The sequence below is a fragment of the Ctenopharyngodon idella genome, chromosome 20 (assembly GCF_019924925.1).
Source record: "Ctenopharyngodon idella isolate HZGC_01 chromosome 20, HZGC01, whole genome shotgun sequence".
NCBI classification, from domain to species: domain Eukaryota; kingdom Metazoa; phylum Chordata; class Actinopteri; order Cypriniformes; family Xenocyprididae; genus Ctenopharyngodon; species Ctenopharyngodon idella.
Window position 1 is genome coordinate 16,003,142 of NC_067239.1, and position 25,848 is coordinate 16,028,989.

Below are 25,848 nucleotides of genomic sequence, written 5' to 3' on the forward strand. Positions count from 1 at the left end.
ATTGAAAGGGAACTCGCATTAACTACTGACTTTCAAGCAGATGTTTGCTCATGGTGATTTGCGATTTTTCCAAAAAGGACAATAAATGTAGTCCTTAAAAGCTGTGCTCTTTATTTCAAGTATTTTGAAGCCACATGATGGCTTTGTGAGAGGAACAAAACAAAATTTAAATTACTTACTGAAATTCTTTACATTAATAAAGAACATCTTTGTTTGCATTAATATAGAAGCGGTACACTTATTTTCAGATGTACCCGATTCTGGTGGACATGGAAAGTATATAAATAACCTGGGCATTTTCTATGCAGTTCATTCATCAAAGCTTCATCTTTAAACCCATCTTTAAAGGGTTATTCAGTGGAGGAGAGACAGCAGAGGAGAATAAGCTGACAGTGCAGGATCATAAAATGCTCCTTGACGTCTCTTTGCAGTTATTGTTGGCTACTAAATCATATCAGGATGCGAGTTGATTTAGCCAGCGCTCGCTTCCGTTAGCACCCATCTAGAATCTGCGACAGCCAATTTCTCTTCATGCACGGTCACTAAGAATAGCCTCACGGAGCCCCTAAATCATTTAGCTGGGCGGACAGGCTGCAGGAAGGCGAGCAGAGTGGCCAGATGGGATAGTGGATGACTAGGGGACAGTAATTGGATAAGACACAGGCACTGCCTCTACAGCATTATGTCCCGACCCCCTGTGTGCTTAAACAGACCCTCTTTAATTTGCTAAGTAGTTCACTCTTATTAAATTTACCTCACGCACACTCCCATGCACACTATCTATTTCTGTTTCGCACTCACAGAAACGTCATTTGTATTTGCTTGTAACATCTGCACTTCTCTGCTTTGTGAATAACATGGTGTCTCCTCTCTCCTTCCCCTTGCAGTGGTTGGATAACTGCAGAAAGACCTTCGGTGATAAAGACAGTAACCAGCGACCCAACACTCAAGCTCAGGTATAAAAAAAACACTCACCTCACTGCATGTGTCTGTTTGAGCATGCAAACGTGAACATTTGTGCCCTGCACATTTCTTTTTATCTCTGAGAAATAAACAAGAATGTAAGAACCTCTGTAAGAATGTAAGCAGAGGTGATATGTGGGCAACTGATTTTCACAGCTTTCTACTACTCATAACCAGGCCCACACAGAATCAGTGCTTGCTAAACTCATCACAGATTTCTACAGAATTTAAATGTCTTTTTTAAATGTTAAAAAGTTCTGCACATTCCTTTTATCCACATAATTTAGCAGATTTTCCCCCAATAGACTGGAGTTCAGCTTTGCCATCATTGGACTAAATAAAATTTTAAAACATATTGAAATAATAGGTTTTTTAAATTGTAATAATATTTCACAATTTTACTGTATTTTAGATCAAATAAATGCAGCCTTGGTGAGCATAGAAGACTTATTTAATAAATAAGTAAATAAATAAAAATCTTACCAGCCCCAAACTTTTGAATGGTGTAGATTCTGTCTGTTACTGCTCATATCTGATATATGGAATTGTGATTTTGGTAACTTTGGTAATGCTTTTCAATTAGATTCAATCCGTTAACATTATTTAATACATAATTACTTACTTGCAATTCTGACTTTATAACATGCAATTGCAAGTTTATATCACGCAATTCAGAAAAAAAGTCAGAATTGTGAGATAAAAAGTCGCAAATACCTTAGTATGGAAGCTTGTTTCCGCCAAAGTCAGGTTTTGTGATGCCACAGTTGAAATGATTTCTGCCAACATTTCTCTTTCTTACTATAACTTGCTCTCACGCTCCTTTTCTACCTGTTTTGCATATATTTAGTTATGTTACAAATGTTTGAGTGTGCATAAAAATAGTGAAAATATATTCAAAGTAGTTTCTCCTCCAAGAATGCATTGCATGTGACTGCAACCTTTGTGTCATTGTTAAACAGACAATATTTCTCTCTCTCATATGGTGGTCTTGGGGTGTTGTGAGCTCACTAATTTTTGGTCTTTCTCTTATTTCCTGTGTTTCCTCTTTTTTGTGACCTGCTGTCCTTCTTGCTTAGCAAATGGAAATGCTAGCAGTAAGTTGTTTATTGTATTTTAGAGCCTGTCGCAATCTTTTCTATTCAGCCACGCACACTGAGCATTCATCCATTCTTCACTGATACATCTGCACAATCATTCTCAACCAATCAGAATTCAGAACAACCCCTACATCTGATCTCTTAACACCACTACAGATGTGTCCAATTCATGATCATTAATATATAACATTACAAGCTTCATTAATGAACTTCATTATTTAATGGCTTAAATGAGTTCTGCATACTTACGGAGTTAACCTGCTAATTTGCTAATAGGTTATTAGCGTTTTAATGCTTCTAGAAATCATATGCATTCAGTGTGTGAATGGAGAGTGTCCATGGAAATGTGAGTGGAGGATGGGAGAGAAAATTAGCTTAGATTCCTTCTTTCTGCACTTTTTTTGCATGCTCCATCTACCCCCCATCTGCTCACTAACATATTTTGGATCACTCCATTCAGCTCTGACGTTTTTCAGAAACATCACTCCTTCAGGTTTTCATTCTGATTAGGGAACCATACATAGTTCACTCTGCACAAAATGATTCACCAGGGTGTAACCCTTCCACTCCGTCTCAAAGCCAGGACATTCATCCTTTTATCTGTCTGTCCCTCCATTTGATCATTCATCTGGCCGTCCGTTCATCTGATCATGCTGTTTTGCTACTGACAGTGCAGATAATTAAAGCTGAAGATGTTGAGGTGATTGTGTCATGACCTTTCTTTCTCTCTCTCGCTCTCTATCTCTAGGAGCTGGAGTTGTGTCGACGGTTGTATAAACTCCATTTCCAGCTCCTACTGCTCTTTCAGGCCTACTGCAAACTCATCAGCAGAGTGGACACCATCAAGAGAGAGGCAGAGGTTTGTATCTGCTGTTTCCTTGTATAATTTGATGCTGTTATGTTACGTGTATTTTATATTAGACATTTAAGTTATCATTTACTCACCTTCATGTTGTTCTAAACCTATAAAACTTTTTTTCATCTTTGAAACACAAATGAAGATAATTTTAATGAAACCTGAGAAATCAACACGCATACATACAGCACATTAAATATTGAAGCTCAGCCATACTTGCTTACAAACCTCATTGGTTATTGCTTGCATACATACAGCAAGCACGTTTGAGCTTCAGTTCAACATATTTGAACAACATAGCTTCAGTTCAACATATTTGATGTCCTCTATGTACGTTTATATGTGAATAAAACCCTAAATTGAATCCTCGACTGCAATTTACCTGTGTCGGGTAACCGGCAAAATACCAGAAATTCCACGGATGAGAATCCATGAACTGCATTATTAGACCATTTTCTAAGGCTGCACAATGTATTAAAATCATGCTGCTTCAGATTAACTCTTTTCATTTTCATACATGTAGCACATCTCAAACTCCATGCTGAGAGTTTGGGTTTCTTAAAACGTTCGCCTGGGAGCGCAATGTGTGCCATTTCATCAGATTTGTAAGGTGAATCATTGCTAAACCTACGCCAACACAGGAGAATACATCAATATTTTTCTAAATATGCAAACTGTTCATTGCGATTTCAAAATAAAAGTTTAAACCCCCGCTCTGAGTTTGCATGTTTTGTTGTCCACATATTCTTGTTTAAGAAATTACAGTGGCTGTAGCATTTCTGTCGTAAAGAAGTGGCCGAATATTAAAAATTAAGTGAACATTTGAAATAAATGTCATTTGGCCAATAGGGCCATAATCATTTGCCTCATTGTTAATTATATATGTATTTTAAGTCATTTTAAAGGCTATTGTTTGCTTAGGTCTATTTTTATTACTGCAAAAACTATACCCGATTACTCGATTAATCGTCAAAATAATCGACCGATTACTCGTTTACCAAAATAATTGTTAGTGACAGCCCTACTATGAAGCCTCAAAGTTTTGGTGGAAGGACTTTAAATGGAGGGACAGAAATCTCAGGTTTCATTTAAAATATGTGTGTTTTGAAGATGAATGAAAGCCTTATGGGTTTGAAATGACATGAGGGTAGGTAACTGATGACAGAATTTTCATTTTTGGGTGAACCATCCCTTTGGATTTTATGTAGAATTACGCTAGAAGGACATCTCTGACTATTACGACACATTTCGCTGTTTTTTTTTTTCAGCACCTCGAGGCAAGATTGTCAAAACTTTAAGATGCTGTGTCAATAAATAAACGGATAGATAGAATATAGACGTAAGCGCATGCGTTTACTTCTATTTTAATTTAGCATGAATGTGAAAAGGCCTATAAATGTTGTATTCACAAGAAATACAGATTCCTGTGGCTTTTCCAAGTGCCACAAATATTGTGTATGGTATAAGCCAGCCAGCCACCCTGACAGCGCACACATATAGACAGAAGATGGTCAGTTTTCTCTCTAGATTTTGTGGTAGTTTGTGCTTATGTGTGCCAGTATGGACACATAAAAGCCTGACTGCAAAAAATGCTCTTAGTGCAGCATAACTTCATTAAGCTCACTGAGGGAGACTGATATGCTTAACACAGACCAGACCAAAGCCATTCAGCCTATCGCTCATCGATACTAACCCACTTACACTTTATAAACCGTACACATACACACACAGACCTCAGCAACCTCTGTTATGTAGAAAGCATATAACAGTTCTCACATGTTCAGCTTGGAGCCGACATGGTTTGTTATATTGTTGGTGATGAGACTTAATACACAGTGCCTGAGGAATATCCATTTCAATTTGCAATGTGTTTATGCTTAATATGACGTTTGCTTTAATGGTGTGTCAGCTGATTGATTTTGTATTGACAAATCTGTCGTTTTTCAGGACTGGTTTAATCTGAGTTGTGAGAATAATGACTACACGTTGATTTAAAATGACATGATGCTTGTGTGTTTCTCAGGTGACTAACATGTCAGAGGAGCTGGCCATATTAGAGAGCTGTCTGAAGGAGGTGGAGTTAGTAGGTAATGGGCAGGAAGGATTGGGCGAGTTTGAGGTGGACCAGTCGAGCACAGAGACGGCCATCCACTCACTCATCGAGAGTCTTAGAGCACGGGACTTCAGCACAGCCATCGCACAAGTTAAAGCCTTCAGGTATGTTAAACAAACTTTAAAGTTACAAAGAAGCGGAAGTAGCAACAGATCTTTTCATCCGTATTGTGATGTATAGCCAGGTGAAATGGTTTATCTGACTAAAAAATGTAGGGCGGGACTTACTGCTGTGATCTCAGTAATATCAAAAAAATAAATAAAAGATTATGTGCACAGATAAATGATTTATAATGAACTGGAGTATTCCATAAAAATAAGAATTGTACATTTTGATTTAAACGTGACTTTAAATTTGCCTTGTAACGGAAGCAGATCTTTTCTTCCATATTGTGACACATCGGATTATCAAAAAAGAAAAACTGTAGAGCGTAGACTGGATTCTGTCCATCAATTCTAAGAAAGCAGCAGATTTTAAGTGAACTAAAGTCCACCAGAAAGAAGTCTGTTGTTCTACTGGATGATCAAATGCATTTAGAAAATAGATTTTCATTTCATAATGAAAAATGGACATTTATATTCTCTCATATCACTAGCACCAAGCAATAAATCGCATTGAGCAGCTCTTTCCTTTTATTTGTTTTTTTTGTCCTAACCAGTCTTGACAAGCGCTGTGCCATATTGTCAATCATTTGCTGTGATTTTACGCTGAGTAGCTCTATCCACAGTACAATCTCAGTGGTCCAAAATCTTGCACTACATAAGCCGCATTTCTACCGCAGGAACTTTCCCCAGGAACTAGGGACTTTGGGGTGGTACTCTGTGTTTCGACCGCAGGAACCAGGGTCTAAATGAAGTTCCGGGGAATAATTTCCCCCTCAGAAAGTCCCTGCTCGCTAGGTAGTACTTTTTCAAAGTTCAGGAGCTTTCGGGAGTTGGGCCTTGGGCGCTGAACATGCTGATTGGTTGAGTTCACACAGCATTTTGATTGGTTGACTCCATGCAGTATTTTATTTCAACCACCATTTTTAAAAGTCTGTTGCGGTGCGTGCAGTAAGAGTTGTTTGCTATTAGAATCAACAGCGGCGATTTAAAAATTACAACCAATAGACCGCCAATGAGGTTCAGGCTTTATTAAGCCTTGTATGCGGAGGACGAAATCCAGCAGGAACTGGAAAGTCGTGTGCAGTCCTACGTCACCAGACTAATCTTCATGGTACTTCAGATTGCAATGGAAATGCACACAGCAACAGGTCTGGGAGAAAAAAAAATTCCTGTGACAAATTGTTCTGGGTAATTTCAATGGAAACGAGGCTATAGTTTGTCAAACATAAACCGTATTCTGATTGGCTGCTTTCAGAGTGGACAGACAAATTGCTTGTTGCTGGAAACGTATATTACATCATGTCCATTTAGGATCCATAATCTAATTAGCCATCTTGTTAACCACCTAAAGTTCTCTTTTGGATAAATCTGATAGGTTCCAGTATCTGTTTTCCTTTATAAACCGCCTTCTGTGTCTCTTACTTTTCCTTCATTCCCTCAGGTGCCTGTGGCCTAATGACATATTTGGCAGTGAGAGGGATGATGCCGTGCAGACGCTGCTGCACATTTACTTCAGGCACCAGACTCTGGGTCAGACGGGCTGTTTGGCTGTGGTGGGCCCCAGCAGGGATCTTTCTCAGGCCAGTGCGCGCCTCATGGAGCTCAATCTTCAGATCCGTGAAGCTCTCTGCCAGGCTCAGACGCACCCGCACACCCACCAGACACACATCCTGTCACCGACCCCCACGGCCCACATCCAGACGCAAATCGACACTCAAAATACAGTCCTCAGCACTGGACTGTGAGAGCTTCATGAACTTAACTCTCTTCCTCCGGGGTGGCGGGTTTGGGGATTTTCACATAGACTTCACCTCAAAGGGCTAAAGAATGTGTGGACATTAGTTACTCAAAACTTTACGCACGTACTGTGTTTTTTCGTCCCCCCCCCCCCTTTCTCCAAAATAGTTTAACCTCTCCAGATGTTGGAAAAAGTACGAAGAATGGGACTGGTCGAGAACCGTTAGGAGGGACACTGGGCGATAATGATGCTAAATTTGAAGCTTTTTGGCGGAATGACCTATGACCTCTAGGTGGTGTCCTTTTTAGACTGATCCACATCCATCTGCCTCATTATGCACTGGGGCAGAGATGGGATTTGGAGCGTTATCGTGAGAATCAGAGTATCGCAATGGATCGGCGAGGCTGTTGCATTGTCGATCGAAAAAAGCATGCTTGAAAGAGAAAAGCTTGCAACAAATATTTTTTTGAGAATTGTATTTTTTAACAGTCTTAGGTTGTAAATGTTAGGATATTTAACAAGTAATTGTAAGCTGGGGGGTCATACCCTCCATTTAAAGAGGTTTATCTGTTTAACTTTATTGACCTGCGTCGGGGAGAACTTTCAGCTTTCACTGGGCCGCTCTTACAAAACCCTTAAACTATAACCAAATAAGTAGCTGCCTGTAGGAAACCATAGACTCTTGTGTATGCGTGCGAGGACGAGTGTGAGTGTGAGCGTGTGCGTGCGAGTGCGTTTGACATGGAGTGATATTTGCACACCCGTTCTCTCTCATACATGCACGTTAACAAACCGAAATGCACAGGTGAAGTGCAAACTGGCTGCAACTCATGGAAATATCAATAACTTATTTTACTCTGTATATATTTTAGAAAATGTATAGTGTAAAAGCAGTATTTTTCCTTGTACATTTGTGTAATGCACTGTTCAATCAGAGAAAGCTCAGTAGAGGGTTACGACTAATGCAAAAAAATAGCGAGTTGAATAGCTGTTGGGAAGTCACGGGCTGCCCTCTCCTTTATGATAATACGCCACCTTAATCTTCAATATTTCCCGACGAACGAGCTCGGCTTCTCGGTCGAGCTTTTGCCATATGCATTCCTTGATACCCACTGTGATCTCCATGTTGGCTCAAAGTCCCCCACTGAGGCCCCACTGGAGCCCCTGCTGAGGGGAAACTGGGGCTAGTGTTTGTCCATGTTGGCTCTGTCTTAACCCTAGACTCAGGGCTGCACTGAGGGTTTGTGGGCTCTGTGACGCTTCTGAAAGGCACTGCACTTCGCTTGCTGAACTCCAAGAGACAAAGCGGTGTCCTGAAAGCGGTATCCGCAAACGTAGGGAGGAACCGTTTAATCTGTCGTGGCACATTGAGAAATAAAACGTTCACTGTATTCATTCCTCTCAGAGATCTCTTCTGTTGCTTGTTTGGTACATTTTGAATGCTGTTCTTAATTATTTAATGGATATATTATTTACCTGGAAAAATATAGTTTTTATCTAGAGGTGCATTATCTCTTTTTTTTTTTTTTTTTTCCTGTTTCCCCCTCTCACATTTCTCTCTGGTTTGTCTTTGTTTGTCATCTGATTTACCTGCTTTTCCCTGTACTGTTAAATAAAAATCTGATTATAAGCAACTCTTGCTTTTTGTCAATTCGTTTCCTGATGGTTTTTAACAGTCTCAGTTTTTAATTGTAGATATCCAATCAAACGTACAGCTGATAGGGTTAATAACTGAATATGCATTCAATTTTTCAGCATCACTGGTCTTTTCTATTAAGGCTCGCTCACACCAAGTGCAATAACTATATTAGTGCCCACACCAATGGACGACAACATTGTTTATTTAAAGCGTGAGCTACAGTTACGTTGTCAATGTTTTTAATGCTCAAGCTATTTAAAGTTTTTACCGTTCATCAGCTGGAATAAATTGTTTGGAAAGTGGTTCCAACAGTGTTGTTCCTTTGTGTCAGTACTGTTATAGTTCTACTGTAAATACTGTAGATATCCTTGGTATGAATGGGTCTTTACAGGTTTTGTAGTAGTTTTTGTGTGAACATACTGTATATGTGAAACTTTGAATCATGTATTTATCTGGGTAACAACCCCATACATTGCATAAATACACAAATTACTGGTTTTGTGTTATTCTAAAGTTATTTCATAACCATGATGGTTAAATATGTAATTAACCACAAGTGTAAGCATTTGTTTATTTAATTTAGGTTCTTAACTGTACATAACAAACAACCCCAGTTTGTCTTTGAAACATGAAATTAGAAACAACTTAATTTTTTAAACCAATTACAAATTTACATTACATCTTTTCAAGTTTGCTTATTCTTATGGAGATGTGAAATTTGCACTTCCGCACTGTTCTGCAAGTCCTCCGGAAACTACATTGTCAAAGTATAAGTTACAAAAAAATAATAAAAGCACAGTAATTCAAAAGAAAAAGCTGAACAGTGAAATCATGCAAGAGTCATTGTGAAAACTTAAGATGTAACAAAGTATAGTGAAATAATGGTTAACCCTTTAGTGCTCTAATTTGACCGTTTAGAATGGTACAAAACTTGGTAAAGGTTTTGGCACTTGCTATGGGAACACACCAAAAAACAGATCATGGACATGATTCGTAAAGGTTAAATGGTTCTGAAAAAAAAAAAGTCACTTGTACTCCTTGCAGTCATGAATGGGAGATGAATTTCATCTAGTGAAAACTTAGATTTTGTTTTGCCGCAGTGCTGAGAGCTCTTTTTTTTTTTGAGATAAGCTCAAATTTGGAACACAACTTTAGATTTATGGCTTTGATTTTCTTGCAGTTTGAGTAAAACGTGTTTGAAAATATTTCATATAAAACCCCAACTAAAGTTTAAAAACTTGTGCGTTTCGGCTGTTCGAATGGGTATAGTTTTGACAATGTCTGTATGCGAAAAACCCAACTGAAAACTATTCAGTTTTTAGAACATTGTGTAAGCGTCCCCTCAAAGTCATCCATTCACATCACCTTTCTACAAAGCAGTTCATATAAAACTTTGGCTCCAGATGTGCTAGTAATTGCCATTTTTATTTTCATTTTTCAGAATTGGCACTTGCAGTTACTACAAGTACTGTACAAATGAAAGCAAAACAAAAACAAATGAGACTGTAGTGACTGATGGACCTGCCTCCCCACTGCAGTCTTTGAGCAGCGAGGGTGCAGAGACTGAAGTGGACAATCCAGCTGGGCAACAACAAAGCCTGAGGGCCGCACACTGAGGTGCTAGATGATGTATTTGAAGCTGAACGTGCTGTCACAGGACAGCCGCTTGCCTTTGCAGCGCCCACACAGATCCTGCCGGTGAGGTCTTTTGGGGTCCACATGTCGCGATGTTACAGGACATGTGCAGCGAGTCTTCTTACAAGTCTGAAAATGAATAGTGCAAAATGCACTGTTAGAACATCCATGAAGTATTTGTAAACCAGGGGTGCCCAACCCTGTTCCTGGAGATCGACCTACCTACAGAGTTCAGAGCCAACCCCAATCCAACACACTGTAATTATCAAGGGCTCCTGAAAATATTAGCTTGTTCATTTGTGTTTGATTAGGGTTGGAGTTGACCTTTGCAGGAAGGTAGATCTCCAGGAGCAGGATTGGGCACCCCTGTTGTATCAACACTGCTAGTTCAAGTGTCAAGACTGTTCTTCAGTAAAGTGGACAGTTGATGGGGACAAATTAAAGTTATGGGTCTTCATTTTAGCCATTTTGCGTTTTTCCTTGCACCCCCTTGGAAGTTTGCTGCAGTCCCCTAGAAAGCCTCAGGCCCTCTGGTTGAGAACTATGGCAGGACTGGCTTACCTGACAGGTTATGTCTTCAACCCGGTATGGATTGAATGATTTCTGACATGTTCTGCAAAACTGCTTGAAATACACCTTAAAAAAAAAAAAAAAAAAAAAGACAGTAAAGCTTGAATCAGTAATAGTTAAATGGACACTTGCAAGAATAGGAGATCATCCGTGTCCGTTTAACATTTACTACATGGTTTAATCTGCATGTATAGCCCATCTATTACCTTGTTTGTGCCTTGGACACACCACACATAAGCACTTTCCCAGCGCAGGTTGCAGTCTTTGCAGTGATAGTAGCCGTATTTCTGCTCCAAAAACTACATTAAAACAAGTTAATACACTGCTGAAAGCTTAAACTTTCCCCCCTTGTTTTTAGACGGTTTAACTTAACTTCTAAATACAACAAACATGTTTTGGCGGCAAGGATAATCAGTTTCCCCTCACCTGGAATCTCACGCGAGCCTTGGACTTGGGTTCGTTTTGTACGGTTTTCACTGGCTCATTTCTGTTCTCCTCATTTATTTCCGTTTGTTTGTTTTCATTTTTCTCGGGACTAAGCGGTTCCTTCACGCTCTCCTCACTCCCTTTGCGCTCGTCTCTCTCAGCACTTTCCACCTTCTCTGCGCGGTCCACCGTCTCAGGGGCCTCAGGCTCGGTGTCCTTCTCTTCCTCCTCCTCCCTGAAGAGGGACACTAGTCTCCTGGACTCGACCGGAGAGTACACGGCTTGAGTGCGCGGGAACCGGACGCCGCCGCTGATGGGGCTCCCGGGGGTCTGGACCTCCTGCCGCCGCCGGCGAATGGCATCACGCTTCTGGGCCAGAAGCGTCCGCGGGCCAAGAGTGCACTGGATGGACGCGTCGGTCTTCGGGTTGACCTGGACCGCGATATCTTTGGTGTTGGCTTTCCTCAGACGCGGGGTGAGGTTCGGGTTGATCTGAGACAAGATGGACTTGAGCTGCGTCCTGTGGTAATTATCAAAGTAGGTCTCGCCCTCACCGTAATTGGTGAAGTAAGCTTTCTGTCTCCAGCCCTTGAACCTGGGGTATTTATAGGAATAAGGATTGTAAGAAGAGTAAAGATAGTTGTCGACTGTCTCGTTACCATAAGTAGCCATTTTTCGCTTAGCCGGTTGGCAAACACTTTGCAGCAGTTTAAGTAGAAGCACAAGGACACAGATTGGGATCAGGTGGATAATTAACACCAATTAACAGGATTTAGTGAAAACACTGAAATATCGTGGAATTTCCAGGCCTAGAAAAGTCATAAAAATGTATACATTTTTGTGAGAAAATACGATTTATTGTATTTATTGTTAGCTGTTTTGGGAACATAGTTGGTGTTCAGTTTGTTGACCTCACCATGTTTGTTGCTTGTTTATCCAAGCAGGTCTATAAATTTTGAGCAAATAACCTTTATTAGTCATGGACAGTTCTATATTCTAGTTTTAAAATACATATTTAATTGAGTTTGAGAGATTACGCGTGTAACATAATGTGCATGTTCCCAACATATATAGCCTACATCAAAGAGCTATCCAACATTTGTAACACAAATAACTAGTTATGTTGCGAATATAGAATTTATGTAGCATGCACAATTAATGAAAATGTTTTTAAAAAAAATACATATTGTATTATATTTTAAGAAGTTGTGTCCCCAAATTGTCTGAGGTGTTACATAAACAATGGATGTTGCTCCTTTAAAAAAAAAAGGGACAATTCTATTTGGACTACTTTCAGTGTGAAGGTCATTGCAGATGATGGTTGATCTGAGGGGTGCATTGTGAGACTCAAGGATTTGACATATTATTTTCATCTAAATTTTGATAAACATTTTCTTATTAATATTTCCAAAATGTCCCCTGATCTTGAAAATATCATGATGGCAGCAATCATTTTAGAAAAGTCTGAATTTGTGCTAATTTGTTTGTGGTTTCACTGTCTCCCTGGTGGAAATACAGACACAAGTAGTTTGCACCAGTGCTTATAAGCACAGTATTTGACTAAAATTAATTAAAAATGTCATTAAGCTTCCATTTTGCTGAATATAGTATAATAATAACATTTTAAATACATAGCACTAAATTGTTTTTTTTGTTTTTTTTTAAAACACACAAAAAAACTTATTTTTACAAATTCGGCCTATCATTTGCCACTTCAGCTGAAGATTGTCCTATTACTAAATAATCAATACTGTATTAATATTAAATAAATATTAGATTAATATAAAGTCTGTAAATTAATTTTCATACCAGAGTCTGGCAGTGATATTGGAGGAACAAAAATAATAATATTAGATGCTTGTTGTAAACATTTATTCATCTTGCAGGCATTTTCTTATATGCTGATAAACATTTCGATTACAGAGATGAATTGCATATTTGGATATTTTCAGATGGAAACATGATCACTTTTTGTCTAGAATCTTGAGTCTGACACTGACATGTTGTTGTAGCCTTTGGTATTGGTCATATCGAGCAGTGGTAATCCTGTAAAATTACACTACTTTGGAAGCAATAAACTTAAAATAAAATACTGTTTTGGAATCAGAAACAGACTGACAGTGGGTGATGTGCAATATAAGGGGTGGGATGTGAATCAGTCTTCTCATCCTCTATATCCACATAATCAAATAAGCCAATGTAATCCTTTTACTGGGATAATAGCAGGATTCATTTACAAACAGCAGCATCAATCTATATTAATGGTGGATTTGCATACATCCATGACACTCTGAAAGTGTACATTATTTGAATGAATGAATGAATGAATGAATGAATGAGTGATCAAATTTGCTCAGTAATAATGACAAAAAAATATATAAAATATAAAATTTATATAGACAAATATATATATAGTATATATATAATATTTATATTTGTGTCTAAAAATGGTATTATTAATTTTTTTAAACTTTTTTTAAACTTTTTTACTGAGCATGTGTGTTTGCTTTTGAATTTGGCATATATTTTATGCTAATTTCAGAAAATTCGATTGAATGGTAATATCTGGCCAGTGTGTTTAGATAAAAATCTAAAACATTGGCTTGGATATTCAACTTTAGTACTGCCGCCCACTGTATGATGTCATGATATTAGTTTCCAAGTCTTGCAATCCTTTTTGGCACATATTAGTTAGAATGCTGGGATTAGTAAGAAATTTAACAGTGAGTGATGATATGAATAAATCCTAATGTAAATACGCAGGTCGGTCCAGTGTCTATAGTGAGCCTCAAGTCAGTTGTTTTTGTGCCCTTATACAGGTGTGGGGCTTCCAACTGTATCCTGTGACTCTAGCACAATGACATTGGGATCGCTCACTGTTACCGCACCATAAGTAGAATCAAACGGTACATCTTCTTCCTTCATTCTCTTGTAGGATATGTTTGTATCATCATCATCCTCCTCCTCCATGAGGTCCTGTTTATGTAATACCTCTTTCCTATACATGCGGTAAACCAGAATGAAGATGCCAGCCTCTGCTGCCTGGAAGAGCGCGTACAGCAGAGGAAACATATACATGCCTCCCATCAGCTGTGGAGGGAACGCCAGCTTCAGGATGGCTGTGCAGAGCTGCACGTTCTGACATCCGGTTTCTAAAGACACAGTCCTCCGACTGTTGGGGGGGAGATCGAAGAGCGACGCCAGGCCGTATCCTGCCGCGTAGCCGGCCATGGGCATGAGCACGGCTACCAGGTAGACGGAGGCAGGGATGGTGGCCAGCAGCTCCGGGCCCAGCATAGTTCCAGTCATGATGAAAAGCATCAGCAGAGTGACCAGAAGAGACCAAAGAGACACCTGGAGCACAAGCACAAAGCATAGGTAAGTCTTCCAAACAGACATTATACTGTCATACAGACCTCACTGAAGTTTATACAGGCTGTTGATCCGTTTAGTGCAGCAAATCTGCAATATTTTCTAGGTGTAATGGACATATTCTCACAATATTTGTATTTTATTTTATTGAGCTAAGGGACATATTCTCACTTTTTTATTTTTTTATTTTATGGGTCTAATGGACATATTCTCACAAAATAATTTTTTTAATGGACAATGTATTTGTATAATGGATATTTTTATTGCATTTTCTGAGCATAATGGACATTCTCACAATATTTTTTACTTTATTCTGGGTGTAATGGAATATTCTCAAAATATTTGTATTTTATTATATGGGTCTAATGCACATATATTATTTTTTTTAATGGACATACTGTATTTTCACAATATTTTTATTGTATTTTCTGTGTGTAATGGACATATTCTCACAATATTTTTATTTTATATTCTTGATCTAATAGAAAATTTCTCATGATATTATTGTTTTATTTTATGGGTCTAATGGACATTCTTATAATACTGTAATTTTATTTTCTTAGTCCAATGAACATAATACTCACAATAGTTTTCTTTTTATGGACATATTGTAAATATTTTAAACATTAAACAATCTTTAAACAACTATTTTTTGAATGACCCCCCTTTTTTAAACACATTCAAATCGTGGACTCTGACCAACTACCTGAGATTCATCTCGCCATACCAAGGTTATTACAGTTTTGCATTTTTAAATTAGTTTTTATTTTAATATCGTTTTCAAATTTGCTTTAAATTTTGGTTTAGTTTTAGTTAATTTCATTAATGGATTTATAACTTTTAGTTTAGTTTTTGTTTTGTGAACACATTTCTAATTGGTGTTTATATATTTAGTTTCAGTATTAGTATTAGCTTATACAACATAGTTTAACTATTGGGCAAACCTCTTAATAATAACAAATAAAATAATGGTTTGAGATTGAACAAGAACCAAACAAATGCAACTTAAAAGTATAAAAGTAAGAATTATATAAAAAAGTGCAGTTGCACTCCTTTTCTATTGTTTTTCTATCTAAACATGCGCTTGCCAGACATGTTTGGCTGTTGCGCCCGCATTTCACTGCCCGCGTCTTGTTTTTTTTTATTATTATAGTTTTTTCAACGCAAAAACACATTCTGTGTGAATAGCCGCTTAAAGGGTTAGTTCACCCAAAAATGAAAATTCTGTCATTAATTACTCACCCTCATGTCGTTCCACACCTGCAAGACCTTCGTTCATCTTCAGAACACAAATTAAGATATTTTTGATAAAATCCGATGGCTCAGTGAGGCCTGCATTGCCAGCAAGAGAACTAACACTTTCAATGCCTAGAAAGCTACTAAAGACATATTTAAAACAGTTCATGTGACTACAGTGGTTCAACCTTAATGTTATGAAGCGACGAGAATACTTTTTGTGCGCCAAAAAACTAAATAACGACTTTATTCAACAATATCTAGTGATGGCCGATTTCAAAACACTGCTTCATGAAGCTTCGAAGCTTTACAAATTTTTTGTTTCAAATTAGTGGTTCAGAGCTTGTATCAAACTGCCAAAGTCACGTGATTTCAGTAAACGAGGCTTCATTACGTCATAAGTGTTTTGAGATTTCAGTGGTTCACCACTGGGGGGCGTGACTTTGGCAGTTTGATACACGCTCCGAACCACTGATTCGAAACAAAAGATTCGTAAAGCTTTGAAGCTTCATGAAGCAGTGTTTTGAACTCACCCATCACTAGATATTGTTGAATAAAGTCGTTATTTTGTTTTGTTTTTTGGCGCGCAAAAAGTATTCTCGTCGCTTCATAACATTAAGGTTGAACCACTGTAATCACATGAACTGTTTTAAATATGTCTTTAGTAGCTTTCTAGGCATCTGAAAGTGTTAATGATCTTGCTGGCAATAGGGGCCTCACTGAGCCATCGGATTTTATGAAAAATATCTTAATTTGTGTTCCGAAGATGAACGAAGGTCTTACGGGTGTGGAACGACATGAGGGTGAGTAATTAATCACATAATTTTCATTTTTGGGTGAACTAACCCTTTAAGGTCCTTCATAGAGCGCTTCACGCTACAGCCCTACTCTACTGCCTCAGCTAACCTCACGCGAATGAAGCGCCATCTACAGGTAGCCTATTTCCCTATATAGCCACAGCTCAGTTGAGAGCTTATTAATTACGAAAACGATTGTATTTTTTGCTAATTATTATTTTATTTCAGTTAGTTTTTCAGTAACTGTTGTCAGTTTGTTTAGTTTTTCATTAATATGACATTTTTATTTTATTTCAGTTTATGAAAATGTTTTTGACCAATAGTTTTTTAGTCCAGTTTCCATTTACGAAAATAACCTTGCGCCGTATAAGTGTAATCCTGTGTGATGTACTGCTGAGAAAATGGCACTGTGTAACAGGACTCAGCAGGCAGCAATTAGCCGTAAAGGGTTTTCATTAATAAGTGACTGGGAACAATTGATGTGACATATTTAGCTCTGTATGGCCTGGGGAATAAATCCTGAAAAGAGAGAATGGCACATAGCCTAGAGACACATGATGATACTACTAGAGGAGAAAAGTGCAAGCCATGAGTGACAAATTAGCCCACTTTTATCCACTCCACTTTCCCGTCCCACGTACTCCCCCTCCCCCCAACAGACTCTATTGCTTTATCACACACCCTGTCACCCCCACCCCTCCCTCCCCGCCTCACTATCTCGCAGTCGCCACTGTGCCCTTACCAAGCTGTTCTTAGATAAGCTCAACTGAAAGGAGATGCTCGCATGTGACGCCACTTTTGCCTTGGGCACTTCAGTCTCCTTTTAATGGCCAGAGATTGTGGACGTTAAGGCGACATAAGAAACCCATCACAACCAGTGATATTTAAGAAAAGACAGCATAAATCTAAATCATTTTATATTATGATGGATATATTCCACTAGCGACTCCTAATCCTAATCAACTTTAAGTCTGAAATTTCAGTTTCCTTTACCTAATGCGCGCAGCTGTGGCACATGAACCAATGTTAGACAACTGTTAGAATTGTCACCTTAATGATGATTTCGGCTACTCGAGCATAGCGATGTCTAAGCCAGACCCCGAGCCCGATGGGAATGAGGGTGCTGCAGAGGGTGAGAATGATCGCGCCGAAGGGCAGAAGGTTCACCACGGGTGTGTTGATCCATGCGCGACTGTACATCCACAAACACAGCGGCATGAGCACGAGCGCCAGGACAGTGGACGAGATGGTCATGACAATGCTGGAAAACAAAACCCATCAATAGCAATGTATTACCAAACAGACAGCTAAACAGACTTGACGCGTTATTTTTTTCTTTTTTGACATTCTTACAATATATTTTTTTATTTTCTGTGACAGATATATATTCTGTGACGGATGTTCACATTTTTCACATATTTCACACATCTTCACATTGTATTTTATAGGTGTAATATCATTTTTCTTTCTTTCATCAGCCAAACAGTATTTTATATCTTCTTATACAAAACAAACAAACATCTTTATAGTTGATCACGAGACGGATGTTATGGATATCATCTACCTGAGGTTCATCTCGCCGTTGACCAGCAATGACATGATGTTGGAGAGGTTTCCTCCAGGGCAGCAGCCGCAAAGCAGCACAGCCATAGCAGCCACATCATCGAGGGAGAAGGCCAGGGCCAAGAGGAAGGCGATGAGGGGCATGATGACAAACTGGCACACCACCGCCAGCAGGACTCCTATGGGCTTTCGGATGTGCTCGCCCAGCTGACTGAGGTCCACTGTGCAGCCCAGCCCCAGCATGGTGAAGCACAGGACAAAGCCAACAAACACGTTAATCCCGTGACTCAATGGTGAATCCCAGAAAGCCACAATCAGGTGAGTGGGTTCTTCAGAGGGCGAGAATTGACCCGCCAGGAGCCCCGCTGGAGCCACATCAGTCCTGAAGCTGCTGACCACGAGAGACAGCGGCTCTTCTGTGGCGCGCAACCCTGCCATGGAAGGCTTCTCCGAGAAGCTGGCTGGATCTTCCGTGAAGTTCAGAAGTCGCGTAAGCGCGGCGGTGGACGCGTCGGTGTTTGGCACGATGCTGGAGGTCTCCATCGCGTCTCCAGGGCACTGGAGCTCTCCAAAGGAAACTTCGGTCTCCGCTGGTGTCTCCTCCCTGACCTGATGAGAAAGGCGCGCGGTCTCCTAGCGGCGCAGGATCATTGTACGTCTGTCAGCAGTGACTGAGGGACACTGGGCTGTCCAGCGCTGAGCGCGCGGTGCCACCGGGAGGGGTTTGGCGTGGAACGCGCGTCACCAAGAGCCATTACAGGCGCCATCCACAAAAATGAACTCAGAAACTGATCACGAAGACTGGAGAAATGCGTTGGAATTGGATTGTCCGCGTGAGAGAAATCGCGTTTCGGTATTTAGTTAACTAACATGTCCACCTTTGTTCATTTCTGTGTTTTAAGCACTCAGTTGCTAGAATAATTTGATGCATATCTTTATTGCCATTAGGTTACAATGATCTACTAGAGAATAGGCCTACTGACAGAAATGAAAATATTTAGTCTAGGTGAAAAAAACAACAACTTAAATATACAAGAATAACGATAGGGTCCTCTAGCATTCACCATAAATCATTTGTTCACAAATTTCGTTAGGCTAATTGTTTTTCACACAATTATTCCAGTAGCTATGTTCAGTGATCTTGTTTATGAATTGTCATACCGTATTGACAATGCAATTAAAATTCTTACTCTATTTGGAGAATATCACAAGTAAAATGTGTCAATTGTATCAAATATTAGATTGTTTTCCACTGACAAAATTTATTTATATAGCCTAACAGTAAAGCAAAGACATCTCTGTTGTTGAAAAAGACAACTGATATAACTGTAAAACATTTTCAGCTGGTTAAACTTAGAAATGTAAGTTCACTTGCTGCCTTAAAAATGTGAGTTAACTCAACTTGAAGATAATCTTTGTTTCAACTCACAAATAGTCAAGACAATGCATTACTTTAAGTTTAAATTTTAACTTAAAGTAATGCATTGTCTTGACTATTTTGAGTTGAAACAAAGCTTATCTTCAAGTTGAGTTAACTCACATTTTTAAGGCAGCAAGTGAACTTACATTTCTAAGTTTAACCAGCTGAAAATGTTTTACAGTGAGGTGTTTATTCAATTATTATGCATTTGGGTACACTGTAAAAAAGAATTGTTGGTTTAACTTAAAAAAGTAAGTTACTTTGTTGCCCTAAAATTGAGTTAATTGAAATTAAAAAGTTGAGTTAATACAACGAAGCTGATTGGTTTAATCAACAGAAACTCAAAATATTATGTTATCTGAACCACATTAATTATTTAAGTTGATTTGAAAAAAGAAAAAATGTGATAACAAATTATGAACATTTTTACAGTGTATGTATCTGATTTGTAACTGTTTTCCCTTGTTGAATACTCAATAAAAACAGTTCACATAAGTATGAGACAACAACAACAACAGCAACAATAGCCTAATAACAAATCGTTAAAAAGCTAACTTTTCTCAGTAACACCTTATAACAACTTATAATAACAAAAATAAACTAGTTAACCAATTATTATTAGCTTAAAAGGTGTCCATTTGTGTAGAACATTTGTTGTGCAACCTCTTGTTCATTGTGCAATGCTGATGCTGCAGCCAAAACATCAATCATTTACATGTATTGATTTAATACTTGACAGTTATGAAGCGTTCAGTATAAACATTTCCTCATTTTACACGCAAATTTGACATTTTTACATATTTACATATTATATAGCCTATTTATTTTACAACTTTTATTAATACAACAGCCCGTGTAACCACATACACTTTAGCTCTTTGAAATAATGTTCTTTTAGGAAAGTCTTGTGTACTTTCACCCTTTAGGCATGTCCAGATGTTCTCAATATTTACATAAGTGACGGGGTTTCTCTGACTGTCCTACTTTCCTGTAAACAGTGCTTGAGTCACACACGGATAGTCTCTGTCAGGATATATAACTGAGGGGAATGAGCAGAATTTTAGAATAACTGGATATCTAAACAATAAAAGGTAAGATATCGTTTTGTTAGTATTTTTACTTCGATAATTTACATTTCTCTGTGATTTTTTTCTTCGTTTTCTTCTTTTAGTAGCAAAAAGCCTACATTCATGAAATTATTTTTGTTCCGAGTAAAAATCTTCTCAAAAAACAAACAAACAAACAAGGAAACTCTATGCTAGGAATAATTTAGCAGATTATGTTTTTATCTATTTATTTTTTTAAAGTGGGCTAATTTGAACTTTAATTTTTAAGTTCGTGAAGATGAATTCCTGGCTCATGCACGCGCTCGCGGTGATGGTCGTCTTCTGTTGCCGTGACGCCCTCTCGTGTCCAAAGCGATGCACGTGCCACTTCAGCGCCAAAACAACCGAGGTCGTGTGTCCTGATGCTGGCCTCTCTCATTTCCCTGGAGACGGTCTCCCAGGCAACACCACCTCCTTAACCATCCAGTTTACCAACCTGACCGTGCTGACCTCTCAACACTTGAAAGCCATCCCACTGCTAGAGGAGTTACACCTGCCCGGCAATAAACTGAGCAGCTTACAAGCAGATCTTCTGAAGGACCTTCATTACCTGCACACCATAGACCTTACGGGTGAGTGCCTATAAAAGCGCCTTGTGTAAATATTAAGACTCTCCACATGTATTTGTAGATATGTGCGCGGAAGTTGCAATGTGGGGAAACGCTATAAGCTTCAGCTTTCACATCATATAATTTTTATTATGATATTCAAACAACAAATGTCGTTTTGAAGCTCTTTAATGTGATTAGCTCTTCCTTTTTACTAGTTAAAGCACGAAAAGAAAGCACAACTTACAGACATTCGTCTCTCAAAAAATGTTTAAACCGCGGGAAAACGACATAAAAACAGCTTGTGTCGTACATTTACCTCAGGAGTCATTCAGTGTAAAGAAAGCTTGTTAGTTCGCTAGGAAATTAAATGTAGAGAGGAAATTATCCCTAAAACCGTAAATATATTGTTAAAAATGTGCACTGTTTGTATATGCGTTATTTTAAAATTTCTTAAATCTCCAAATTCTGTCAAATTTTTTGAAGGTCATTTTCTCAGACAAGTTTTTATGACAGCCTAAACTCAAAATGATGCAGCAGGTCACATATTGTTTTCTAACCCTTCTCATCCAAACTGTGCACAGATAATGAACTTCAAGAGCTACCTGCATATGTTTTCCATCATGCTCCACTCCTCAACCTGGTGCTGAAAGACAACCGCATCTCCAGCATCCACCCAGACTGGTTGCCCATCAACAGTAGTCTCACATGGTTGGATTTGTCCGGAAACCATCTTATGAAATTCCCAATGGCCCAACTCCAAAGTCTGAGTCACCTAAAGTTCCTGCACCTCTCGCAGAACAAACTCGAAGAGCTTCCAGTTGGGTGTCTAGATGCTCACTTTGCTCTAGAGAGACTTCATTTGGATCAGAACAAAATCCAGTCCCTTGATGTAAAAGCCTTTGGCCGTTCTGCTAACCTGACTCACATCTTCCTGCAGAAGAATAGACTAGACAGCCTCCCGCCAACTGTATTTCAAGAGCTCAAGCGCTTGGAGTATGTTGACCTCAGAGAAAATAGGCTGCAGTTTCTTTCTCCTGGCGTATTAGATATTAATACCAATTGGGTGGAGTTGACCTTTAACCCTTGGCATTGTGACACTAAAATAGAGTACCTGTGGAGGAAACTGACCGTGGAGTCTCTGCAATCAGAGCCCAAATGTGCTGCACCAGAGAGCCTGAAAGATCGCGTCATCGCAACACTCACCCGCAAAGAAATGGGCCTGCCGGAGTAAGAGAAACAAGATCTAGAAGAGTAGAGGAAAGTTAAAGAAAATATGTTTAAAAAGGAAGGAGAGGGGACTTTAAAAGCAACTCGCCGTAATGGATCTCACAAAAATGGATCATGTGTATGTTTGCAGGCTGCATTGCAAATAAAAAAAGATTGAATCTTCTCTTTTTACTTTTTTTTTTACAAAATTGCAACAGCATATAATTGACACACAGCCTTAATTTTCTTTTTTAATATTTAAAATCACATTTTAAAGTCTGGAGCTTCCAACATGAACACACTGTCAATTAAACATAAAAACTATATATATATAATATATATATATATATATATATATTAATATACACTATATTGCCAAAAGTTTTGGGACGCCTGCCTTTACGTGCACATGAACTTTAATGACATCCCATTCTTAATCCGTAGGGTTTAATATGGAGTTGGCCCACCCTTTGCAGCTATAATAGCCTCAACTCTTCTGGGAAGGCTTTCCACAAGGTTTAGGAGTGTGTTTATGGGAATTTTTGACCATTCTTCTAGAAGCGCATTTGTGAGGTCAGGCAGTGATGTTGGCGAGAAGGCCTGGCTCGCAGTCTCCGCTCTAATTCATCCCAAAGGTGTTCTATCGGGTTGGGGTCAGGACTCTGTGCAGGCTAGTCAAGTTCCTCCACACCAAACTCGCTCATCCATGTCTTTATGGACCTTGCTTTGTGCACTGGTGCGCAGTCATGTTGGAACAGGAAGGGGCCATCCCCAAACTGTTCCCACAAAGTTGGGAGCATGAAATTGTCCAAAATGCCTTGGTATGCTGAAGCATTAAGAGTTCCTTTCACTGGAACTAAGGGGCCAAGCCCAACCCCACACCATAATCCCCCCTCCACCAAACTTTACACTTGGCACAATGCAGTCAGGCAAGTACCATTCTCCTGGCAACCGCCAAACCCAGACTCGTCCATTGGATTGGCAGACAGAGAAGCATGATTCGTCACTCCAGAGAACACGTCTCCACTGCTCTAGAGTCCAGAAGCGGCGTGCTTTACACCACTGCATCCGACACTTTGCATTGCACTTGATGTAAGGCTTGGATGCAGCTGCTCGGCCATGGAAATCCATTCCATGAAGCTCTCTACGCACTGTTCTTGAGCTAATCTGAAGGCCACACAAAGTTTGGAGGTCTGTAGCTATTGACTCTGCAGAAAGTCGGCGACTTCTGTGCACTGTGCGCCTCAGCATGCGCTGACCCCTCTCTGTGATTTTACGTGGCCTACCACTTCGTGGCTGAGTTTCTGTGGCCCCCAATTGCTTCCACTTTGTTATGATACCACTAACAGTTGACCGTGGAATATTTAGTAGTGAGGAAATTTCACAAATGGACTTATTGCACAGGTGGCAACCTATCACGGTACCACGCTTGAATTCACTGAGCTCCTGAGAGCAACCCATTCTTTCACAAATGTTTGTAGAAGCAGTCTGCATGCCTAGGTGCTTGATTTTATACACCTGTGGCCATGGAAGTGATTGAACACCTGAATTCAATGATTTGGAGGGGTGTCCCAATACTTTTGGCAATATAGTGTGTGTATATATATATATATATATATATATATACACAGTGGGTACGGAAAGTATTCAGACCCCCTTAAATTATTCACTCTTTGTTATATTGCAGCCATTTGCTAAAATCATTTAAGTTCTTTTTTTTTCCTCAATGTACACACAGCACCCCATATTGACAGAAAAACACAGAATTGTTGACATTTTTGCAGATTTATTAAAAAAGTAAAACTGAAATATCACATGGTCCTAAGTATTCAGACCCTTTGCTGTGACATTCATATATTTAACTCAGGTGCTGTCCATTTCTTCTGATCATCCTTGAGATGGTTCTACACCTTCATTTGAGTCCAGCTGTGTTTGATTATATTGATTGGACTTGATTAGGAAAGCCACACACCTGTCTATATAAGACCTTACAGCTCACAGTGCATGTCAGAGCAAATGAGAATCATGAGGTCAAAGGAACTGCCTGAAGAGCTCAGAGACAGAATTGCGGCAAGGCACAGATCTGGCCAAGGTTACCAAAAAATTTCTGCTGCACTTAAGGTTCCTAAGAGCACAGTGGCCTCCATAATCCTTAAAAGGAAGACGTTTGGGATGACCAGAACCCTTCCTAGAGCTGGCCGTCCGGCCAAACTGAGCTATCGGGGGAGAAGAGCCTTGGTGAGAGAGGTAAAGAAGAACCGAAAGATCACTGTGGCTGAGCTCCAGAGATGCAGTCGGGAGATGGGAGAAAGTTGTAGAAAGTCAACCATCACTGCAGCCCTCCACCAGTCGGGGCTTTATGGCAGAGTGGCCCGACGGAAGCCTCTCCTCAGTGCAAGACACATGAAAGCCCTCCTGAAGGACTCCAAGATGGTGAGAAATAAGATTCTCTGGTCTGATGAGACCAAGATAGAACTTTTTGGCCTTAATTCTAAGCGGTATGTGTGGAGAAAACCAGGCACTGCTCATCACCTGTCCAATACAGTCCCAACAGTGAAGCATGGTGGTGGCAGCATCATGCTGTGGGGGTGTTTTTCAGCTGCAGGGACAGGACGACTGGTTGCAATCGAGGGAAAGATGAATGCGGCCAAGTACAGGGATATCCTGGACGAAAACCTTCTCCAGAGTGCTCAGGACCTCAGACTGGGCCGACGGTTTACCTTCCAACAAGACAATGACCCTAAGCACACAGCTAAAATAACGAAGGAGTGGCTTCACAACAACTCCGTGACTGTTCTTGAATGGCCCAGCCAGAGCCCTGACTTAAACCCAATTGAGCGTCTCTGGAGAGACCTAAAAATGGCTGTCCACCAACGTTTACCATCCAACCTGACAGAACTGGAGAGGATCTGCAAGGAGGAATGGCAGAGGATCCCCAAATCCAGGTGTGAAAAACTTGTTGCATCTTTCCCAAAAAGACTCATGGCTGTATTAGATCAAAAGGGTGCTTCTACTAAATACTGAGCAAAGGGTCTGAATACTTAGGACCATGTGATATTTCAGTTTTTCTTTTTTAATAAATCTGCAAAAATGTCAACAATTCTGTGTTTTTCTGTCAATATGGGGTGCTGTGTGTACATTAATGAGGAAAAAAAAAATGAACTTAAATGATTTTAGCAAATGGCTGCAATATAACAAAGAGTGAAAAATTTAAGGGGGTCTGAATACTTTCCGTACCCACTGTGTATATATATATATATATATATATAGAGAGAGAGAGAGAGAGAGAGAGAGAGAGAGAGAGAGAGAGAGATGCAAACTCCTCACCTTTCAGTGACAACTCACCTTTTTGAGATCAAACTAGGTCACCTATGGGATTTTCATAGATCCATTGAGAAAGTGTTTTAAGGGAGGGGTCGGGGGTACTTGTGACCTTACAATGGTAAATAAAGAACT

The 25,848-nt window shown here is 39.5% G+C and overlaps 4 protein-coding genes across 18 annotated transcripts in view; 2 read left to right on the plus strand and 2 right to left on the minus strand.

The window, feature by feature from the left end:
* fryl (furry homolog, like) overlaps window positions 1-8,505 on the plus strand; it is a 105,400-nt gene extending 96,895 nt beyond the window's left edge. For 13 of the 15 annotated variants that reach the window (XM_051875707.1, XM_051875709.1, XM_051875708.1 and 10 more), the window contains 5 exons: window positions 888-956; window positions 2,040-2,057; window positions 2,809-2,919; window positions 4,940-5,133; window positions 6,575-8,505. In XM_051875707.1, the coding sequence (XP_051731667.1) occupies window positions 888-956; window positions 2,040-2,057; window positions 2,809-2,919; window positions 4,940-5,133; window positions 6,575-6,878 (696 nt within the window). In that variant the 3' untranslated portion in view covers window positions 6,879-8,505. The remainder of the gene's footprint in view (window positions 1-887; window positions 957-2,039; window positions 2,058-2,808; window positions 2,920-4,939; window positions 5,134-6,574) is intronic. The other 2 variants (XM_051875697.1, XM_051875710.1) reach the window with 1 other exon arrangement.
* Window positions 8,506-9,916: 1,411 nt separating this feature from the next.
* On the minus strand, window positions 9,917-11,942 carry zar1 (zygote arrest 1). Its single transcript, XM_051875713.1, has 4 exons — window positions 11,142-11,942; window positions 10,922-11,014; window positions 10,707-10,781; window positions 9,917-10,274 (listed from the first exon to the last, which is right to left on the minus strand). The coding sequence occupies exons 1-4, from the start codon at window positions 11,811-11,813 to the stop codon at window positions 10,131-10,133; spliced, it is 984 nt and encodes a 327-aa protein (XP_051731673.1). The 5' UTR covers window positions 11,814-11,942; the 3' UTR covers window positions 9,917-10,130.
* Window positions 11,943-12,996: 1,054 nt separating this feature from the next.
* On the minus strand, window positions 12,997-19,395 carry slc10a4 (solute carrier family 10 member 4). The gene is made up of 3 exons (XM_051875711.1): window positions 18,111-19,395; window positions 17,597-17,807; window positions 12,997-14,495 (listed from the first exon to the last, which is right to left on the minus strand). Exons 1-3 carry the CDS (start codon window positions 18,650-18,652, stop codon window positions 13,953-13,955), a joined length of 1,296 nt encoding a protein of 431 aa, XP_051731671.1. The 5' UTR covers window positions 18,653-19,395; the 3' UTR covers window positions 12,997-13,952.
* A 1,046-nt stretch (window positions 19,396-20,441) lies between these two features.
* On the plus strand, window positions 20,442-22,576 carry si:dkey-90m5.4 (leucine-rich alpha-2-glycoprotein). Its single transcript, XM_051874649.1, has 3 exons — window positions 20,442-20,620; window positions 20,865-21,207; window positions 21,768-22,576. Exons 2-3 carry the CDS (start codon window positions 20,874-20,876, stop codon window positions 22,415-22,417), a joined length of 984 nt encoding a protein of 327 aa, XP_051730609.1. The 5' UTR covers window positions 20,442-20,620; window positions 20,865-20,873; the 3' UTR covers window positions 22,418-22,576.
* Window positions 22,577-25,848: the final 3,272 nt, after the last annotated feature.